At 53.7% G+C, this 17226-nt stretch overlaps 1 protein-coding gene across 1 annotated transcript; it reads right to left on the reverse strand.

The window, feature by feature from the left end:
- Positions 1–1802: 1802 nt before the first annotated feature.
- Positions 1803–15373, reverse strand: SYT13 (synaptotagmin 13). Its single transcript, XM_021708387.1, has 5 exons — positions 15151–15373; positions 11801–11935; positions 9653–9954; positions 4700–4829; positions 1803–2900 (listed from the first exon to the last, which is right to left on the reverse strand). The coding sequence occupies exons 2-5, from the start codon at positions 11910–11912 to the stop codon at positions 2596–2598; spliced, it is 849 nt and encodes a 282-aa protein (XP_021564062.1). The 5' UTR covers positions 11913–11935; positions 15151–15373; the 3' UTR covers positions 1803–2595.
- Between the last annotated feature and the right edge of the window lie 1853 nt (positions 15374–17226).

Raw genomic sequence — 17226 nt, forward strand, 5'->3', positions numbered from 1 at the left:
TCTAGGTTGAAGTAGCAGTTGTTATCAAGAAGAGAATGTGGGTCAGCTTCCATAGGAGACATTTTGTCTTCTTTTAGCCATGCCAACCGAAAAGAAGTGACTATGTGGTGAGGGGATCTCAAAAGCACATGACAGAAAGCTGCTTAGAAGTGCTTTGCCTAAAAAACACTTGGTAGGAGCTGGCCAACCTTCATGGTCAAGGTTTCCAGTGATCTGACTTTCCCAAGAAAGAGGGGTTCGATTCTTTTTCTGTTTCTTTGGAGAATGGGTAGACGTTATTTCTAATGTTTTTCTATGTCTGTACAGGAAGGAAAAATAATGACCAGAGGTTATGAGGTCCTTGGTCAGCTTCTCAGGGGGAGGCCAAGTATGAACTGACTTGTTGAAGGAATGAAATCCTTACCCATCTTGCCTGGGAATTCTGTCTTAGCTTAGGGAACCAGGTTGACATCTGAAGGTCCAGAGTTTGGCTGTTAGCATACAGGAGTCCAAATGCAGAATCTATGATTCTGGAAATGCCTGGAGTGGTTCTGGAACTTTCTGGACATTCTCAGCTGCCAATTTGAAGTAAAAAATATAACCCTGCTTAAAGAGAATCTGCCGGTAGACTCTGAGTTTGTGTTTAGCCAGGGAGTGCCTACAGGACTGGAACACCATTTCATCTATCGCATCATTCACAGGGATAGGCCTGTCCTGGGACCCGTTTCACAGGTGGCCAAACTGAGGTTCTGAAGGACAAGAGCAATCGAACCCAGAACCAGAACTGGCCCAAAGGTGAGTGTTACATCCCCTCATCAAGGCTCAAAATTTAGATTTAATGAAGTGGGGACACCTATTTGGAAATACAAGGCAGGAATGCAAAACCCAGCTGTGGCCATTATTTACTGATGAGAGCGAGAGGTCCTGAAAATCGAGGGAAGGAGGTGCATGTGCCAAAGGTCTCATTTTCTTCTTGAAGTCACTGCTGGTCTCCACCTCCACGTAGCCGGATGTAATAGACTAAGTTGGTAACTAGATCCCTCCTGAAGTGACTGGAATGCCGAAAAGAGGGGTCTATCTCAGAGGGCCACTTTGGTGGTGCTGGTGGACGTGACAGCAAGCACTCGGAATCCGCCCACGAGTCACAGGTATCCTCGTATGCTTTGTCAGGGATGATATAAACTGATTTTAAGAGAAAACTTACAGAGTTGGCCAGGCTCGGTGGCTCAGCCTGTCATCCCAGCGCTTTGGGAGGCCGAGGCGAGTGGATTGCCTGAGCCTGCAGGTTTGAGACCAACTGGGGCAACTTGGTGAGACCTTGTCTCTACGAAAAATTAAAAAAATTAGCTGGGTGTGGTAGCGCATGCCTGTAGTTCTGGTTACTTGGAAAGCTGCGGGGGGAAGGATCACCGGAGCCCAGCAGGTAGATGCTGGGGTGGCCGTGAGCATGCCGCCACTGCACTCCAGCCTGGGTGACTGAGACTCTGACTCAAAAAAAAAATAATAATAAATAAAGTTCTTCAATAAAAAGCCCCAAATTCAGTCCAAGAACAGGATCTGAAAGCGCAAATTAAAATATTAAGAATTAACATAATTAGGTCAGGTGCTGTGGCTCATGCCTGTAATCTCAGCACTTGGAGGCCAAAGTAGGAGGATTGCTTGAACCCAAAAGTTTGAGACCAGCCTGGGCAACATAGCAAGACCCTGTCTCTACAAATAATAGAAAAATTAACCAGGTGTGGTGGTGTGCGACTGTAGTCCCAGCTACACAGGAGGCTAAGGCAAGAAGATTGCCTGAGCCCAGGAGGCCAAGCCTGTGGTGAGCCATGATCATGCCACTGTGCCCTAGCCTGGGCAACAGAGTGAGACCCTGATTCAAAAAAAAAAGAACTAACATAGTTAATAATAGAGGCTACAGATTCCACACTGGTGGTTGAGGTATCCAGCACTGAGACTGACTGATCCCGGATCTCTGGTGTTGAGACTCCATCGAGGACTGTGGCCGAAAACCTGTCTGGAATGTTGTGGAAGGAGTTTCTCTAAGTGCAGTGCTCTGACCTCGATGTGAGCACCCCCCAGTGCTTGTTCAAAATGAAGGCTCCTGGGCTTCGACCAGAAGCGCTGACTTGGAGGGTCTTCAGGTGGGCCTGGGACCCTGCTGGTGACTCTTGACATGCTAAAGTCTGAGACCTGCTGTGACCGCCTCGCATGGGGAGCATGACTTACCTCCTGGCTGAGCTTTCATTCCACCCAGACCATCTCTAATTCTAGGAGTTGGGCTGGGATACTTTGATCTCGTTCAGCCTTTTCGGAATGCTTATTTTTAAAAAGCCGAATTCTTCTTTGAGTCCGTTATTTCCCAGATTAAGCTGTCTCTGCATCCGGCCTAACCCCACCTGCAAGATGGGCGCATGAGTTGTGTTGGATGAATGCGTCTCTTTCAAGAACACAGAGGAGCAAAATGCAACCACCCCGCCCTGCCTTGCTGATGCCCTAGAAGCGGGAGTGTGGTGAGAGAGGTGCAGGGTCCCGGCCTTTGCAGGCGTGTTGAGGATGGGGCACGGAGAGGAGGCTGCAGAGGACGGCCCGGCTGCCCTGGAGGGAGGCGGTGGGCCATTACAGCTGCAGCTGGTGCCACATGGCGATCTGGCGCCGCGGGTTCTTCAGCATCTCCTCCCAGTGGCTGCGCGCAGAGCCCGAGGCGTGCAGGCCCAGGCTGCAGTGGCCCAGCGTGCAGCTCTGCCCCACCTCGTCCTGGCCCAGCACCTCCAGCTCCACGCTGGAGGCCCGCAGCAGGTCGTCGGGCAGCTCGAACATGATCATCTCGTTCCACACCGGGTTGATCTTGTGCTTGGCCCGTTTTGTCTGCTTCTTCTTCAGCTTCCGAGCCTGGTGCTTCAAGGTCACCTTGACAGAGACATCTGGGAGGAGGAGCAGGACAGAGAGAAGGGCTGAGGGTGAGCTTCTGGGATCTGGCAGGGCCCAGGACGATGTTCCCTCCAGGGGTTGGCGAGACTGTGTCTGGCTCAAGACTTGCACTGAGAATCTCTTTGCCCCTCCACTACGCATCCATCCAATAATTACTCAGGGCCCGCCCTACGGCAGGCGCTGGTCTAGACGTGGGGACTGGCAAAAGTCCCAGCCTCTCCAGATCTCCCGCTCTGGCATGGGGAACGGACAATGCCATGATATGAGGCTGGTCACCAGGGAGCCCGTGATGGGGACATGCTAGTGTGTCACCACCAGGGCCTCACCCTTCGGCGGGAGCCCTTCCTCGCGATCTCATATCCCCACATCAAACCAGGTCTAGGACAACAGCTCAGGGGTCTTGCAGCTGGCTTGAAAACTCAGACCAGACACACGAAGCCGGGCCCCAGGTCTTCATGCCACTGACTCTCAGGCCAAGCATTTGTTCATGTTAATGAAATGCCAGGTCCCCGGGTGGGTGGTTGAGTTCTCATCTGTTCTTGGAGGACCCTGGCCTCCTCTCTGGGGGAGGGGAAGGCAGACTGCCTGTCTTTGAGCCCTCATTCCCCCAGGGCATGGCTCCAGCTGAGTCCCATCCCTCCCCCTTCCCCACTCCCCAAACCCACAAACAACAAAGTCACCAGAGGGGGCTTCATGTCCCATCGCAAGGCTCAGACTGGAGTACCTAGCCAAGGTTCCTGAAGCTGATGCTGCCAGAGTAACGGTTACTTTGTATTTATTGCTGTCACTATGGGGGAGTGAGTTTGTTATTTCAGCAGAGATATTTGAGAGGCAAAGTGTTGTTCTGTAACTGTCCTATAAAAAGAGGGAGAGCGGCAAAGACTTGCCTGGAGGGAATGAGGAAAGAGCAGTGGGCTCTGACCTTTGGTTCGGGAATCTGCCAGAGAGATCAACTCTTCTGATTCTGTTAGCCCAGCATCCTTTGCTCAAAATTCTGAATGCAGTGACAATTCCTTATTTATCCCCAGCTATAAATAGAGTTTTATTTATATCCTGCCAGGAGCACATGGCTCACAGTCCAGGTATTAGCCCAGCCAGCTGAGGATGCTTTCCTGCTCTGACAGGAGTGCCTGCTTTGGTCCCCAAGACTTGGGAACCTATTCTGGGGGGACCCAGAAGGAAAAAACAAAGGCCTCCAGGGTACTGAAGAGACACTGCTTTGGGTATGTGGGGCACAGATGCCCAGAGCTTTAGGCCTCGGCCCACGCACCCACATACCTTCTGTCGTCACCCAGACGCAGGTGGTGAGGGGGTAGCTGTTGGCAACGGCTGGGAAGGGAGAAGAGACTGGGGTGGGTGTGGGGGGTGGCTAGCTGAGATGGGAGGAGGACCAGGGCTTTCTGACACCTGCCTAGAGGCGGGGCCAGCCTGACGTGGATGACACAGGCTGGGCCAACTTTTCCCAGCAGCCAGGCGCTCCTCCCCGCCCCCCACCAACAACTCTAGTCTGACCCTTGGTTTCCTGAGGTCCACGGTTGAGGCTAATTATCTCCTAGCGGATCTCGGAGACAGAGAGCCCAGGTTGCTCTTACCTGGGCCCTGGTGGGTGAGATCGACCCAGGAGTGGAAGGGGGTAAACTCAAAGAGGTGAGCATGTCCTTTAGAACTGGCTTGTGAGTTCAGGTGGGGGATACAGTTGAGGATGACTCCACAAACCTGCTTGTGTTCTGCCTCTCTCCTCACCTGTCCCATCCCTCCCGGATGCCACCTCCCTCCCGCACACCTCACTCACCCTTCCCAAGGAGCTCCTTGGACTGGCTGGAGTGGAGGTTCTTGGCTTTAATCAGCACCACCAGGAGACGGTTGGCAGCCGGGAGGTAGCTGATGGAGAGAAGGACCTCTCCGGCACCTGCAGATGGCTCCTGAAACAGAAGGGGAGACGTGGAGGGGAGTCTCACTGGGGGGCCTCTGACCCAACACCAAGCACTGAGGCTGGGGGCGCACCGGCCTTGCATCCAGCAGGCATTGAGCGACCATTACCCATTGGTGCTGGCTTCTCACCCTCGCAGAAGTCAGACACAGAGGAGTCATGGGTGGTGTGTGTTCCAGCAGGCATCTGTTCTGTTGGCCATGTGATTTTCCATGTATCATCCACTCAAACCCAACACGGAAAACAGAGCAAAGAGACATCACTTGCGATGTGGCAGGGTCCCCTCACCCTCCACCCACCCCCAAGCTCCTGGGGCGCCTCTATGGAACTCTAGGGCTGAGAAGAAGGCAGCTTGAGAATCCCTGATGGACCCTTCTGGCTCCCGGGGCAGCGTAACTCATTGCTTTGTGTGAAAAAAGAATTCCTTCCAGTCCTGGTGGAGAGTGAACAGAGGGACATTAGGGTGCTGGGCAGGGACGTGTCCTTTAACAGAGAAGTCAGCAGCGTCAACAAAACCCTGGGCATCAAGGTCATGTGTCAGAGGCAACTGTAAGAACTGCACTTGGGAGGATGTGCTGATGTCGCCACGAAGTATCCAGTGGTGCCCATGCCCCAAGTGCATGACTTTCCACCAAAATCCCCACAAAAGTCTGTTTGGAATTTCAGCAAGCCCATTATTAAGGGTCAGCAAGGACCAAAGACTCCCCCCAGGAGGTGGTATTTAGTGGCAATCCAAGCTCTGGGGACACCTGGGAGAGAAGAAAAGGGGAGTGTGTGGCCGGGGTCAGCCGAGGGCAGGACGTCGCTTCCTCAGAGCAGAACACAGACACCCTTCCCAGGATTCCTGGGGGAGGCAGGTGGTGTGGCCATTGCACCAAGACAGGAGTGGGCGGAGGGCGCCTGGGAGCTTGTCCCATCAGATGTTGCGACTCTCGATCCGTGCGCCCCCCTTCGGCTCTGTTCTTTTCTTCCAGCTATGCAGGGAGAGTAACTCAGGAAGGTGTCCCAGGGTCCAGGCTGGGCCCTGGCACATGGCCACCATAGCCCCCCATGCTCCTCCCCCTCCTGTCACACTCAGACACGCAGTGACGTCTGTCCATCCACCCCGTGTGGTGCACTCAGAAGGGCAGGAATCCATTTTCTTTTGCTTGCGTGGCCTCCATGGGTTTGCTCACCTGGCGAGCATACATAAAGCACTAGACGTGCTCCAGACGCAGTGGCCAAAGCCACGAACAAAACCCGTCAGCCCACACCGAAGGTGATTAGATATAAAACATCTGGCAGCGTTAGTGTTGTGAAGGAATATATGTATCAGGGGAAGAAGTTGGAACATGCATGTAGGACGTTCTCGGTAAAAGTCGTAAACTCTAATGCTAATGACAACTGTCAAAACAACAATGATTAATAACCCAGGGTGGGGCAACCCCTTTGGGTCCCCTCCTGCTGTGGGAGCTTTTCCTTCCACTCAATGAATCCTGCTTTCTCAAAAAAATAAAAAATAACCCAGGGCAAGGGTGGTGCTGAAAGCATTAACTGGGTCTGAATTCCAATCCTAACACTAGCAGTGTGGCCTCGAGTAAGTCACACTTTCCTGAGCTCTATTTCCTGATTAACCCAAGGATTTAACTAGCCACAAGTGACTAGTCACTTGATGAAACAATTTGGGAGTCTCAAGGAACCTTGGTGATGACCTGAATGATAGCAGCTAATGTTTATTAAGCCCCTGCTGTGTGCTAGATGCAACCCTGGTGTCTACCCCTAGACCGCCAGTCCACACGGCCTCTGCTCACTGCATCCCCGATGCCTGGCACACAGTGGCACACAACAGGTACTTGGGGGTGAGATGTTCTTTTTAATCTTTTTTTTTTGAGTTGGAGTCTCACCCTATCACCCAGACTGGAGTGCAGTGGCACGCTCCCGGCCACTGAAAGCCTTTACCTGTCGGGCTCAGGCGATCCTTCCGCCTCAGCCTTCCAAGTTGCCAGAACTACAGGCATGTGCGATCACACCTAGCTGACGTTTTGATTTATTGTAGAGACGAGGTCTCACCATGTTGCCCTGGCTGGTCTCGAACCCATACGCCCAGGCAGTCCTCTCACCTCAGCCTCCCAAAGTGCTGGGATTATAGGCCTGAGTCACCGTGCCTGGCCTTTTTAATCTTGACAAAAATCCCGAGGGAGATGCTGGCCTTGTTTCCATATTAGATGTGAGAACCCAGGGCTCAGAGAGGATGCATTGCTGCCAGAGGTCATGCGGACAGCAGGCAGCAGAGCTCAGCACCGTGGTCAGAGGTCTGGTCTGAGAGCGAAGGCCATGGCCCAAGTCCGGGCGGGCTCTGCGGCCTCCTCGGTGGGCTGTCCTCCCAGTCTCTCATTCCACAGACGATCCTGAGCCCAGGGCCTTGTGTCAGGCACCCATCAGGTGTCAGCAGAGCCGGGATGGGCCCCAGCCTCCTGATTCAAGACCACTGATCGGAGGGCTGCAGTCCCAGGGAGACCAGGCTCGAGCCCACTGCTCCCCCAGGGCAGGTGGGAGGAGACCGCACCTGTCAGAAGACAGGTAGAAGGACTCAGGTGAAGTCCTGAACATAGCAACTGACATATGGTGAGTGTTCAAAAATAGTGCCCCTGTCCAGCATGGTGGCTCACACCTGTACTCTCAGCACTTTGGGAGGCCGAGGCAGGAGCACTGCTTGAGGACAGGAGTTTGAGACCGACCTGGGCAACACAGCAAGACCCCATCTCTACAAAACACAGTGTTAAAAGTGCCTTCTTTGTGTTGAGGAAGGCCCCGACTAGTCCAGCTGGCTGCACCATATCCAGGCACCCTCTGGCCTGGCCCGGGCTCTCTCCTGCCCCCATACACCTAGTGTCACCTCCTACTTGTGACTCCACGCCACCCTCTGAGGGTGTTCATGTTTGCGGTAGACAGGCTGGCGATCGGATGTGAGTGCATATTTGCAAAGCAGCGACAATTGCCGCTAGTGTGAGGACGATTAGGATGGGTGGTCAGTGAGGGCAGAACTTCATCAGAGTTAGTCTTGCTGTGTCCTCCCAGCACGGTGCCCTGCACGTGGCGGGAACTGGGTGAGGTATTTGGGGAATGAATGAATGAATGAATGAATGAATGATGGCTGCTCCTCCACAGGGTTAGATGTCTGAGACTCCTGTCTGATGGGCTGAGTTTCAGCCCGAGGGGAGCCCTGCCTCTCCAGAGAAAGCCCATTTACCAGCTTAATAAACCCAAGTGTCAGTTGCCTCCCCAGGGGCCCTTCCACGGTTCCACGCCAGTCCCAAATTGCAAGCTCATTAGAGGGTGGGCTTTGAAACATTGCATGTCCTCTGAGAGGGGGTGTAAATTTTTCTGCCCATTTTCCAAGCCTGGGAAAGAGAAGCGGGCAAGGAGAACATTGCAGCAGAAAGAGGGGTGGGGATGGGAAGGTGAGCTCCTCTGCAGTCAGGGTGTCTATCAGGAAAGCCCCCATCGGACACGCCTCGAGCTTGTTCAGTGCTTGTGCAGCTTGGTGATAAGGCGACAGTACTGGGCTTAGAGTCAGACCGACCTGGCCTCGAGGGCTCCTGTGACCTGGCTGGGTGACTCCAGGTGGGCTCCTGAGTTACTGTAAGCGCCAGCGTCCGCGTCTGTAAATGGAATCGTCAGGGCGTCTCTCTCACCTTGTTGATTTGGGAAGTGGAAGGATTCAAGTAAAGTCCTCAACATAGCAACTGACATATGGTGAGTATTCAAAAATAGTGCCCGTGTCCAGTGTGGTGGCTCACACTTGTAATCTCAGCACTTTGGCAGGCCGAGGCAGGAGCATTGCTTGGGGCCAGGAGATTGAGACCAACCTGGACAGCATAGCAAGACCCCATCGCCACAAAAAATAGTGTAAAAGGCTCCGTTATTAATATTTTTTTAACTCTGGCATGAGGGCTGGCAGGCTTTCTCTGAAAAGGACCAGGTAGTACATATGTCGGGCTAGACAGGTTATACAGTCTTTGGATAAGCTTAGCACCGCCCAGTTGGTTGGGAGATGCACCATCCAGAAGGTTCCCTCAATGTGGTCCATGGATGAGGCTTTGAACCCAGGGCCCAAATAACTACATGCCAACCAGCAACCCAGGCCCTCTCCCTGTCCTGTGAGAACAATAGCTTGTTCAACGAGAAGTCCCGCTCTGAGGACTGCGTCGTCTCAGTAGACTCTGCTTTCCCACCCATGTCTTCCCAGCAGCAGACAAGTAGCTACATCACCCTGGGACTAGGACGGCACAGACCTCTGAGCTCTGAGCCTGCCCCAGTCCCGGTCACTCTTCAGAGCCCAGCGCAAACACCACCGCACTCTCCATCTGAAGATCTCAGTTAGGCCCGTCTTGGCTGTCTCAGGATTCGACACATGTCAGACAACATTATCGTCACTGCTGCTGTCATGGCCATCATCGTCGGTCCGTGCCCATGTGTCCCTGTAGTCTGTGAGCGGCGAGGCCCCGCCCTTCCTCTGACTGCGTGCAGTGCCCGGCGCATGGTAGGAGCACAGGAAGTATGAATGGGGATGGCACCGTTATGGCACCCCGCATGGAATCTGCCATGAGACGAGGGGGCCTGAGTGGCAAGTTAGAAGCAAGATTAGGAGCAGACACCAGGAATCCCAAATCCCGGGCAATGGGTCTGCTCCAGCGTTTGCCCTGTCCAAGGCCCCAGCCTCCCTTCACCCCAAGCTGGGGAGGACTCCAAGGCTCGTTCCACCAGCGCCGGCCAGTTCTGCCGTCCCGCGCTCCACCCACAGATTTGCCCTTTCTGGCCGAGTGGCAGCCCTACCTTCGGCGAAGTCTTCAGCTCGCCCCACTGGGCAGCGCCCAAAGGCACAGACACCCCGTCCAGGCCCAGGCGGAGCTCCCCGGCCACACTGTGGCGGGAGAAGCGGTCGCAGGTCCTCAGGGTCAGCGTCAGGGTGGCCGTGGGGAGCTCTTCCTCTGCCAGGGGGAGTGCCAGGCCCTCCTCCCAGGCGGTGTGCAGCTGCCGCTTCTTCAGGACCGTCTGAGCCTCCACGCAGCCAGTCCTGCTGGCCACACTGCCCTGGACGTAGCAGTCACAGCCTCCGTCGTGGTCGCTGGTCACGGCTGCAGGAAAGGGAAAAGCAACACAGACGTGGGCCTTCCCGGGGACCAGGGGAGGGCGGGAACATGCCCCGCGGGAGCTGTGGAATTCACTGGATGGTCATGACTGTGGGAGTCTGGAAAACCCCCTGCTGACCACCAGGGCTCTGTGGACTCGCCTCTTAGCAAGACATTTAGAAGCAGGAGGTCAGCTGAGGGGACCTGGGTCAGCATAGGCTGGTCTTTCTTGGAGAACAGGGATGAGACTTGGTGCTTCCTGGAGTCCTCCCAACTCACGAGGCTGAGATTTCCCCAAGGGGCCGGGCCCACTACTCCCACTTGTATTGGTGTTGCTGCTGATACTGTGATTCGTTTGTTCTGGGCTTTAAACATTTACCACACAGCCGTTTGTGAAGCAAATCACTTGGCTGCTACCCCATGAATGTTGTTTCCCATTCTGAACCTTAGGGTTTCAAATGCTTCCCAACGGGGATTCACCCAGACCCTTTGCAGCTGTGCCACTTCTGTGACGGACTCCCTGATGATGTGGGAGGGAAAGGCTGACATATCACAGGAACTGAAGATTGAAGAACTGAGGCCGTGTGTTCTAATAGCAACAGCTTTTCACGGAGCTTCCAGGGATTGTTCGGTCCTGGCTCTGTCACCAGTTAGATGGAGCGATTTTCGCAAGTCAGGTGAGTCGCTAGAGTTCAAAAATGGAACTATTGTGAAGACCGAACGCAGTAATGTATATGAAAGTGCTTAAAAGTCTTCAGAGAGGCCGGGCTCGGTGGCTCAGCCTTTGGGAGGCTGAGGCGAGTGGATTGCCTGAGCCTGCAGGTTCGAGATCAGCCCAGGCACCTTGGCAAGACCTCGTCTTTACAATAAACCAAAAATTAGCCGGGTGTGGTAGTGCGTACCCGTCGTTCCGGCTACTCAGAAGGCTGAGGTAGAAGGATCGCAGAGCCCAGCAGGTTGACGCTGGGGTGGCCGTGAGCACGTGTGCCACTGCACTCCAGCCTGGGAGATGAAGTAAGACTCCAACTCAAAAAAAAAAAAAAAAATCTTCAAAGAAATAATGTAAGATTGGCCAGATAGAAAAAAAAAAATCTTCAAAGACAACAAAAAGGAAAAAATATTCACTCAAAACAAAATTAAATACAAAATTCCTATTTACCTGGCCCCAGGGCTAGCCCTGAATCCTTTGCAAAGTCCTAATTTTGTTTGCTGACCACCATCAAGTGACTTGTCAGGGTGGGGAGACTGAGGACATCCTGGTCCCCTCAGAGAGACAGCCGGGTTCTTGTATTGCAGATACTTTTCTGACCATTCAGAACACCCTTGGTGTCCAGCACAAAGTCCCGTTCAATGTCAAAAGTACCTGTGGCAGAGACGGCTAGCTGGTCACCAAAGACTCACTTCTGGCCACTAATCTAGTCACATGTCCAAAAGCCCTTGGCAGCTGGGTGTGACCACGTGACCGAGTTGCAACCAATGGGATGCAAGCAGAAGTGGTGTCAGCCAGGTAAAGGCTATTCAGCAGTGGTCTGCCCTCTCCTCCTCTTTCTCCTTTCACCTGCTGGATGCAGATGACAAGGAAGCCTGAAGGGGCTAGGGACAGCTGGAAGGAGCCTGGTCCTTGAATCAGCATTTGGAGGAAAGACGTTTTCCAGCCAGGAATCGCCACTTGGACTGTCGAGGGAGGAGGGGGCGGGGAATCTCTGTGCCTGGGCATTGTACATTCTTCAAGGTCTGGCTGTGAGAGCACTCATCCAGTGCTCCCTCCAGCTGCAGGTGCTCCCAACCAGCCTGCACAGTTCCTCCAGGGGAGAGGGACACCGAGGCCGTGAGAGTCAAATAAGAGCAGTACCTTCCAGGTGAGTCACGAACAATTCAGCCTTCTGCCGGTCGTAGGCCAAGCAGTAGTGGAGTTTGGGGGCCTGGTTCCAGCTGGCCACCTTCTCTGGGTTCCAGGTCTCCATGACACAGACATCCTCCACCACACCTGTTAAGAGAGGCAGAACCATCGCTGCCACCCACTCTGGGTGGGGTCCTGCTTTCCTGATCACACCTGATCCATTTCTGCGCCACGAATCTAAACCCAAACCTTCCCAGCTGCATGCAAACTCATGGTGGCCACACCAAGGCAACACTTGTGGTCATCGGCTTTGCATCACAAAGGACCATCAGAGCCCTGTGGTCTTTAATATTGGACACGAGCTGTCTGACCTTGGACAAGTGACTTGACTTCTTTGAACCTCAGTTTCTCCATCCTGACAAAGGAGGTGATAACAGTCCCTCCTTCCTGGAGGAACTGTGAGCATTCAATGACAAAAAGCAGAGAAAGTTCTTAGCCTAGAGCCTCGCCCTAGGTGAGCTTTTGGTAAGGGAACGGTCTGGTGACCCTGTTTCAGGCAAACCCTCCCCAGCCATCCAGTTCCTCCTCTTCACAGAGCATAATCCCAAGAATTTAACTGCTGGAGATAAACACTGAAGGACAAGACAGGAGTCAATGCTGAGGCCAAGGCCAGAGTAGTGAACTCAACTTCACCACATACATGTTCAGTAAATATTTGCCAAGTGAATGAATGAACTTCTCTTTAAGTTCCTAAAACCCTCAGTGTTGCCCACTCTGCCCCTCCCTCCAACAGGCACCTAATATTTGGAAGAATCTCATTAGTTAAACATAACACAATAATCAAAAGACCCAGCGGCCACAGAAGATTCCACTTCAAGCAAACTGGAATTTCTGACTTTCAGAACTCACTGAGAGAGTAGAAATATTGAGGCCAATTTAATGCCCAAAATGGTTCCAGATGAGGTTCCTGCAAGCGGTGAAAACCTTCCCACGTGCATCCAAGAAAGGAGAGGGACCAGGGTGTGACCAGCAAAGTGACACACACACACACACACACACACACACACACACACACACACACACACGTGTGTATGCAGGACCCATGTAGCGTCCAAGGGCATCCAGCAAACAGTGGCAGTGGTGTTGGAAGGGGCTTACCCAGCACCCCAAGTATTCAGCTCTCAGACAGCCTCAGCCTAGTCATCGAAACCAGCCACCCCCTATCTGAGATCTCTTCTCATGAGTGGGGGCTCAGTCAGGGTGCATCACCAGCAAATCGACTTCACTACTGTCCATCTCCAGGAGGGACCAAGGAGGCAGCACTTGAAAATGTAAGAGCAGACCCAGCTTCAAGAAACAGGACTTTGAGCTCTACAGTGAGCGGGGTGTATTGTCACTGGCGGTGTGGACCACATCACATCAAGGAGGACAGTGGCTGTGCCATCTGGTGTTCTCCCTGACACGCCCCGTGCCTCTGGTCAATGTTTGCTGAACCAATCAGCCCTTGAGAGATTTCTGTGGGGTCAGCGCAAGACTGTTGGCTTCTGGGCGGGGAAGAGGAGGAAACATAAAAAGAGGAGACCTAATGAACGTGTCCCAAATTCTCCAAAGTTCCAGGCACTCATCTGCCCTCCCGCTCTCCTTTATGAAGTGTATCCAATCCTGGCTCCATCCAAGCTTTGGGAAATATGGAAAGGGGGTGATGATGATCCTTGCCACCCCCAAGAGTCCTCACCTCTGCCCCCTGTCCTTAGGTCTCAAGTCTTCAATGGGCCTATTTAAAGTCTATTTCCAGTATGGATGAGCAAGTCTGGAGGCTAGAAGCCAGCCAGGATCCGTTCATGCTATGGATGGCACTGCGTGGATTTGCTCTTGAAATGCAAGGCTAATCACTATGGTTCTGGCCCAGGGCAGGCAGGGGGTACTGTCCACTGGCCAGCATGGGGTCTGGTTGAACGCAGACCAGGAGGTGCCTTAGGGGTGGGTCAACATAAGGACATGCCAGGCTGCTTCTGTGTCTACCGGCTCCCTCGCCGACCTCACAAAGCAAAGCCCAGATGACACCACATTCCACCCTCCTGGCTTCATGCTTCCTTTTCTAAAAAGCCTCCATATTCTTTTGGGTCAGGGACTGTGCCTCTGCTTCAAATATCTGTCCCGGCTGGGCTCAGTGGCTCAGCCTATAATTCCAGCACTTTGGGAGGTCGAGGCAAGTGGATTGCCTGAGCCCGTGGGTTCAAGACCAGCCCCGGCAACTTGGCGAGATCTCGTCTCTATAATATACCAAAAATTAGCAGGGCATGGGAGCATGCACCTGTAGTTCCAGCTTTTTGGAAGCCTGAGGCAGAAGGATAGCCAGAGCCCAGCAGGTTGACACTGGGGTGGCTGTGAGTGTGCCACTGCACTCTAGCCTGGGCAAAAGAGTAAGACTATAACTCAAAAAAAAAAAAAAAAAAAAAACCTGTCCCTGTGTCCAGCACCAGTGCAGTACCTAAAGGTATTGCATGCTTTATTTTGGTGCTGATGGAAAGGAGAATAAAAACATAACAAGCTGGGAGAGGTGGCTCACGCCTGAGATCCCAGCACCCTGGGAGGCCGAGGCAGGAAGATGGCTTGAGCCCAGAAGTTTGAGATCAGCCTGGGCAACAGAGTAAGACCTTGTCTCTACAAAATAAAAATAAAAAAAATTAGGCAGGTGTGATAGTGTGCACCTGTATTCCCAGCTTCTTGAGAGGCTGAGGAGGAAGGATCGCCTGAGCCCAGGAAGTCAAGGCTGCCGTGAGCCATAATTATGCCACTGTACTCCACCCAAAGTGAGACACTGACTCAAAAAAAAAAAAAAAAAAAGAAAAGAAACAATGACACTATGTTTTGATGATGCCTTTTGTGCCAGGCCCCAAAATAAGCATTTTACAAACATCATTTTATCCACACTTTACAACCACCCTTTCAGATGGAGAGTCTGGTCCCATTTGATAGATGGGGAGACTGAGGCCCAAGGAGATCAGCTGCAGAACCAACCAGCACACAGCAAGTAGATCACGTGGCAGCCAATGAAGCCCATGACCCTGAAGCCCCTGGTTTTCACTTTGACTCTCCATCTCTTTTCACAGCCACACACGCGTGACTTGGAAGAGACACCCCATTCCCAGTGGGAAGCTGGGGACTGGGGCAACGTGTCAGCAGAAAGAAAGGACAGTCACTCCGAGGACCCGTACCGCCCTGCTTGCCCAGTGACAAATGCAATAGACACTGGGGCTCCCCCCTGGCCCTCCACCAGGCCACCCTCAGCACCCTCGGCGACTCCGGCCCACCCTGCCTGGGTGCCGCCCAGGGAAGGGCGTGGGGCGGGGCACCCCTACCGTTCTGCGGGAGGATGAACAGCTCCTCTGTGACCTGCCTCTTGAGGCGGCTGTCGCTCGGAGGCTGGGGGCTGGCAGGTGCAGCGGGCTCCTCTGTGGACCTCAGTGTGTAGTCCGCGTAGTTGATGACCTCCGGAGCTGTCACGGCAGGCCGGGGTCCGTAGATGTCTGGGAACTTGAGGAGGGTTCGGGGCTGGACAGGTTCCGTGGACTTCTGGACATTGAACTGCAAACACAAATTGCTTTGGTTAGGCTACAAGGGTCCCTCTTGCCCGTTTCCGCCCAGTGTCCGGCCATCCATGGGAGGTGAGGAGGGGCCCAGCTCCAAAAAGCACAGCCTGGGAAGGCCGGGCATGGTCTCCTGACCCAGCAGAGGTCACAGGCCACTAAGATGTGGGCCTGATCCTCCATCCTGAGGTCCGTCCATTGTGGCTGGACCACGGGCATTACCAGGGACTATGGTGGGTGGACCTTTCTCTGCCCCTTGCTCCTGCATTCTCTCCCTCTCTCCTTCCTCTTGCCCTAATGGCTAAAAAGGGCCAGTGGCTCTCCCCACAACCTGGACCCGGGCCCGGACTCCTTGCAGTGGCCTGTGAGAGTTTGCCCAGCACAGCCCTGCTGACCCTCCGACACTGCTTTAAGTCCTTCCTCTGTCCACCTCTAGCCACTGAGCTCCTGGCTGCTCAGACAGGCTGGGCTCTCTCCTTGGTGAGGCGTCCAACATCACCACCCCCACACACCCACCCAACCAACGCCTTCCCCAAACCACCCACCCCAACTCCCACCTGCTAGTTTCATGGCTGGCTCCATCTCATACCTGAAGTCTGACCCTCCTATCTAAATTAAGTCCTTCCCCCAAGGCTGCCCCTCCCTGTCACCACAGACTGCTCTTTGCTTCATGGCAATGATTTCACCCTGTATTGTCTTGGTTACAGGTTGGCCAGTTTGTGGCCAGTCTCTCCCATGAGCATGTAAGATCCATAAGCACCGGGATTATGTCTTGTCTTGCTCCTGCTGTGTTTCTTGTGTCAGTTTATGAGGAACATGCGAAACATGCCTGTGACAAGGGCTGCCATGTTCAGTTGTATGGCTTGTACACTGCACAAAGATGTCTGGACGAGGGCCTTGAGGGGGCCAAAATGCAGCCCCAGTGTACCACTTGCCCAGACATGTGCCCTAGGGTAGGGCTTAGTCCTTTGGGAAAAAAAGGGAATCTTTCTTTACACAAAGACCCCTCTGTTTGTCAAGCCCTAAGTCCTGGTTCACATGAAGGAGTAGTCTTCTGTGTTTGCTTCCATGAGGCACTAAGCTCCCCTACTTGAGGGATTCAAAGTTATATAGCAGGTAGCAATACTGGGGGGCTCCCTGGTCTCCAGGAAACTGGGGGTTAAGACCCAGATCTAGAGCGTGACAGCCTGGCACCCTGGATGGGTCCCAAACGGCCCTTGGGTTGAGGCAGGCACGAACCCATGGCCCCGTCTCCCAAAGAGCCTGCTGCCTGCCTCTCTGTGGCTGTGGTGGGGAATGAAGTGGCTGGCAGGGGCCGGGCTGCTCTGCCCAGTGGCAGGAGTGACCCAGGGCAGGGAAGCGTGCAGTGGGGGTGGGGTCGACTCAGGCTGGAGGGGGAAGGCGCCTGCCAGTTCACACGGCTTCAAAGTTTGTGTCTCTAACACTTGTGCCCTCTTTATTTGATTAGCCCAGGACAAACTGCAGGCAACAATCACAGCATCCTGGGCTTCCAGGCACTGCTGCTCCTGTCTGCTGTCAATTTCAAAGGGCTCCCAGAAGCCGCTGGGTCCCACCCACCCCTCACTGTCACTTGTTGTGGCCAGAACTGAGGTTGTCTGGGTGGTTTGGGGAACACTTTTGTGTTTATATTTGGTTTCATCTCAGTTCAATCTTCTGAGAGCATTTAATTTGTGGTCTGACTCAGTTTGGCTGTTTCCACATTTTCAGTGGGGAGACACACACACGGGCTCAGTTCCACATGGGGTTCACTCCATGTTGCCGCGAGTCTTTGCAGAGCCTGGTGCATCCTCCTTCCTCGGTGGGCCTCGATTTGGTACCCCAATAACC

This window comes from Carlito syrichta, unplaced genomic scaffold (assembly GCF_000164805.1).
Source record: "Carlito syrichta isolate Samal-C Ts95f unplaced genomic scaffold, Tarsius_syrichta-2.0.1 Scaffold136010, whole genome shotgun sequence".
Classification (NCBI taxonomy): Eukaryota; Metazoa; Chordata; class Mammalia; order Primates; family Tarsiidae; genus Carlito; species Carlito syrichta.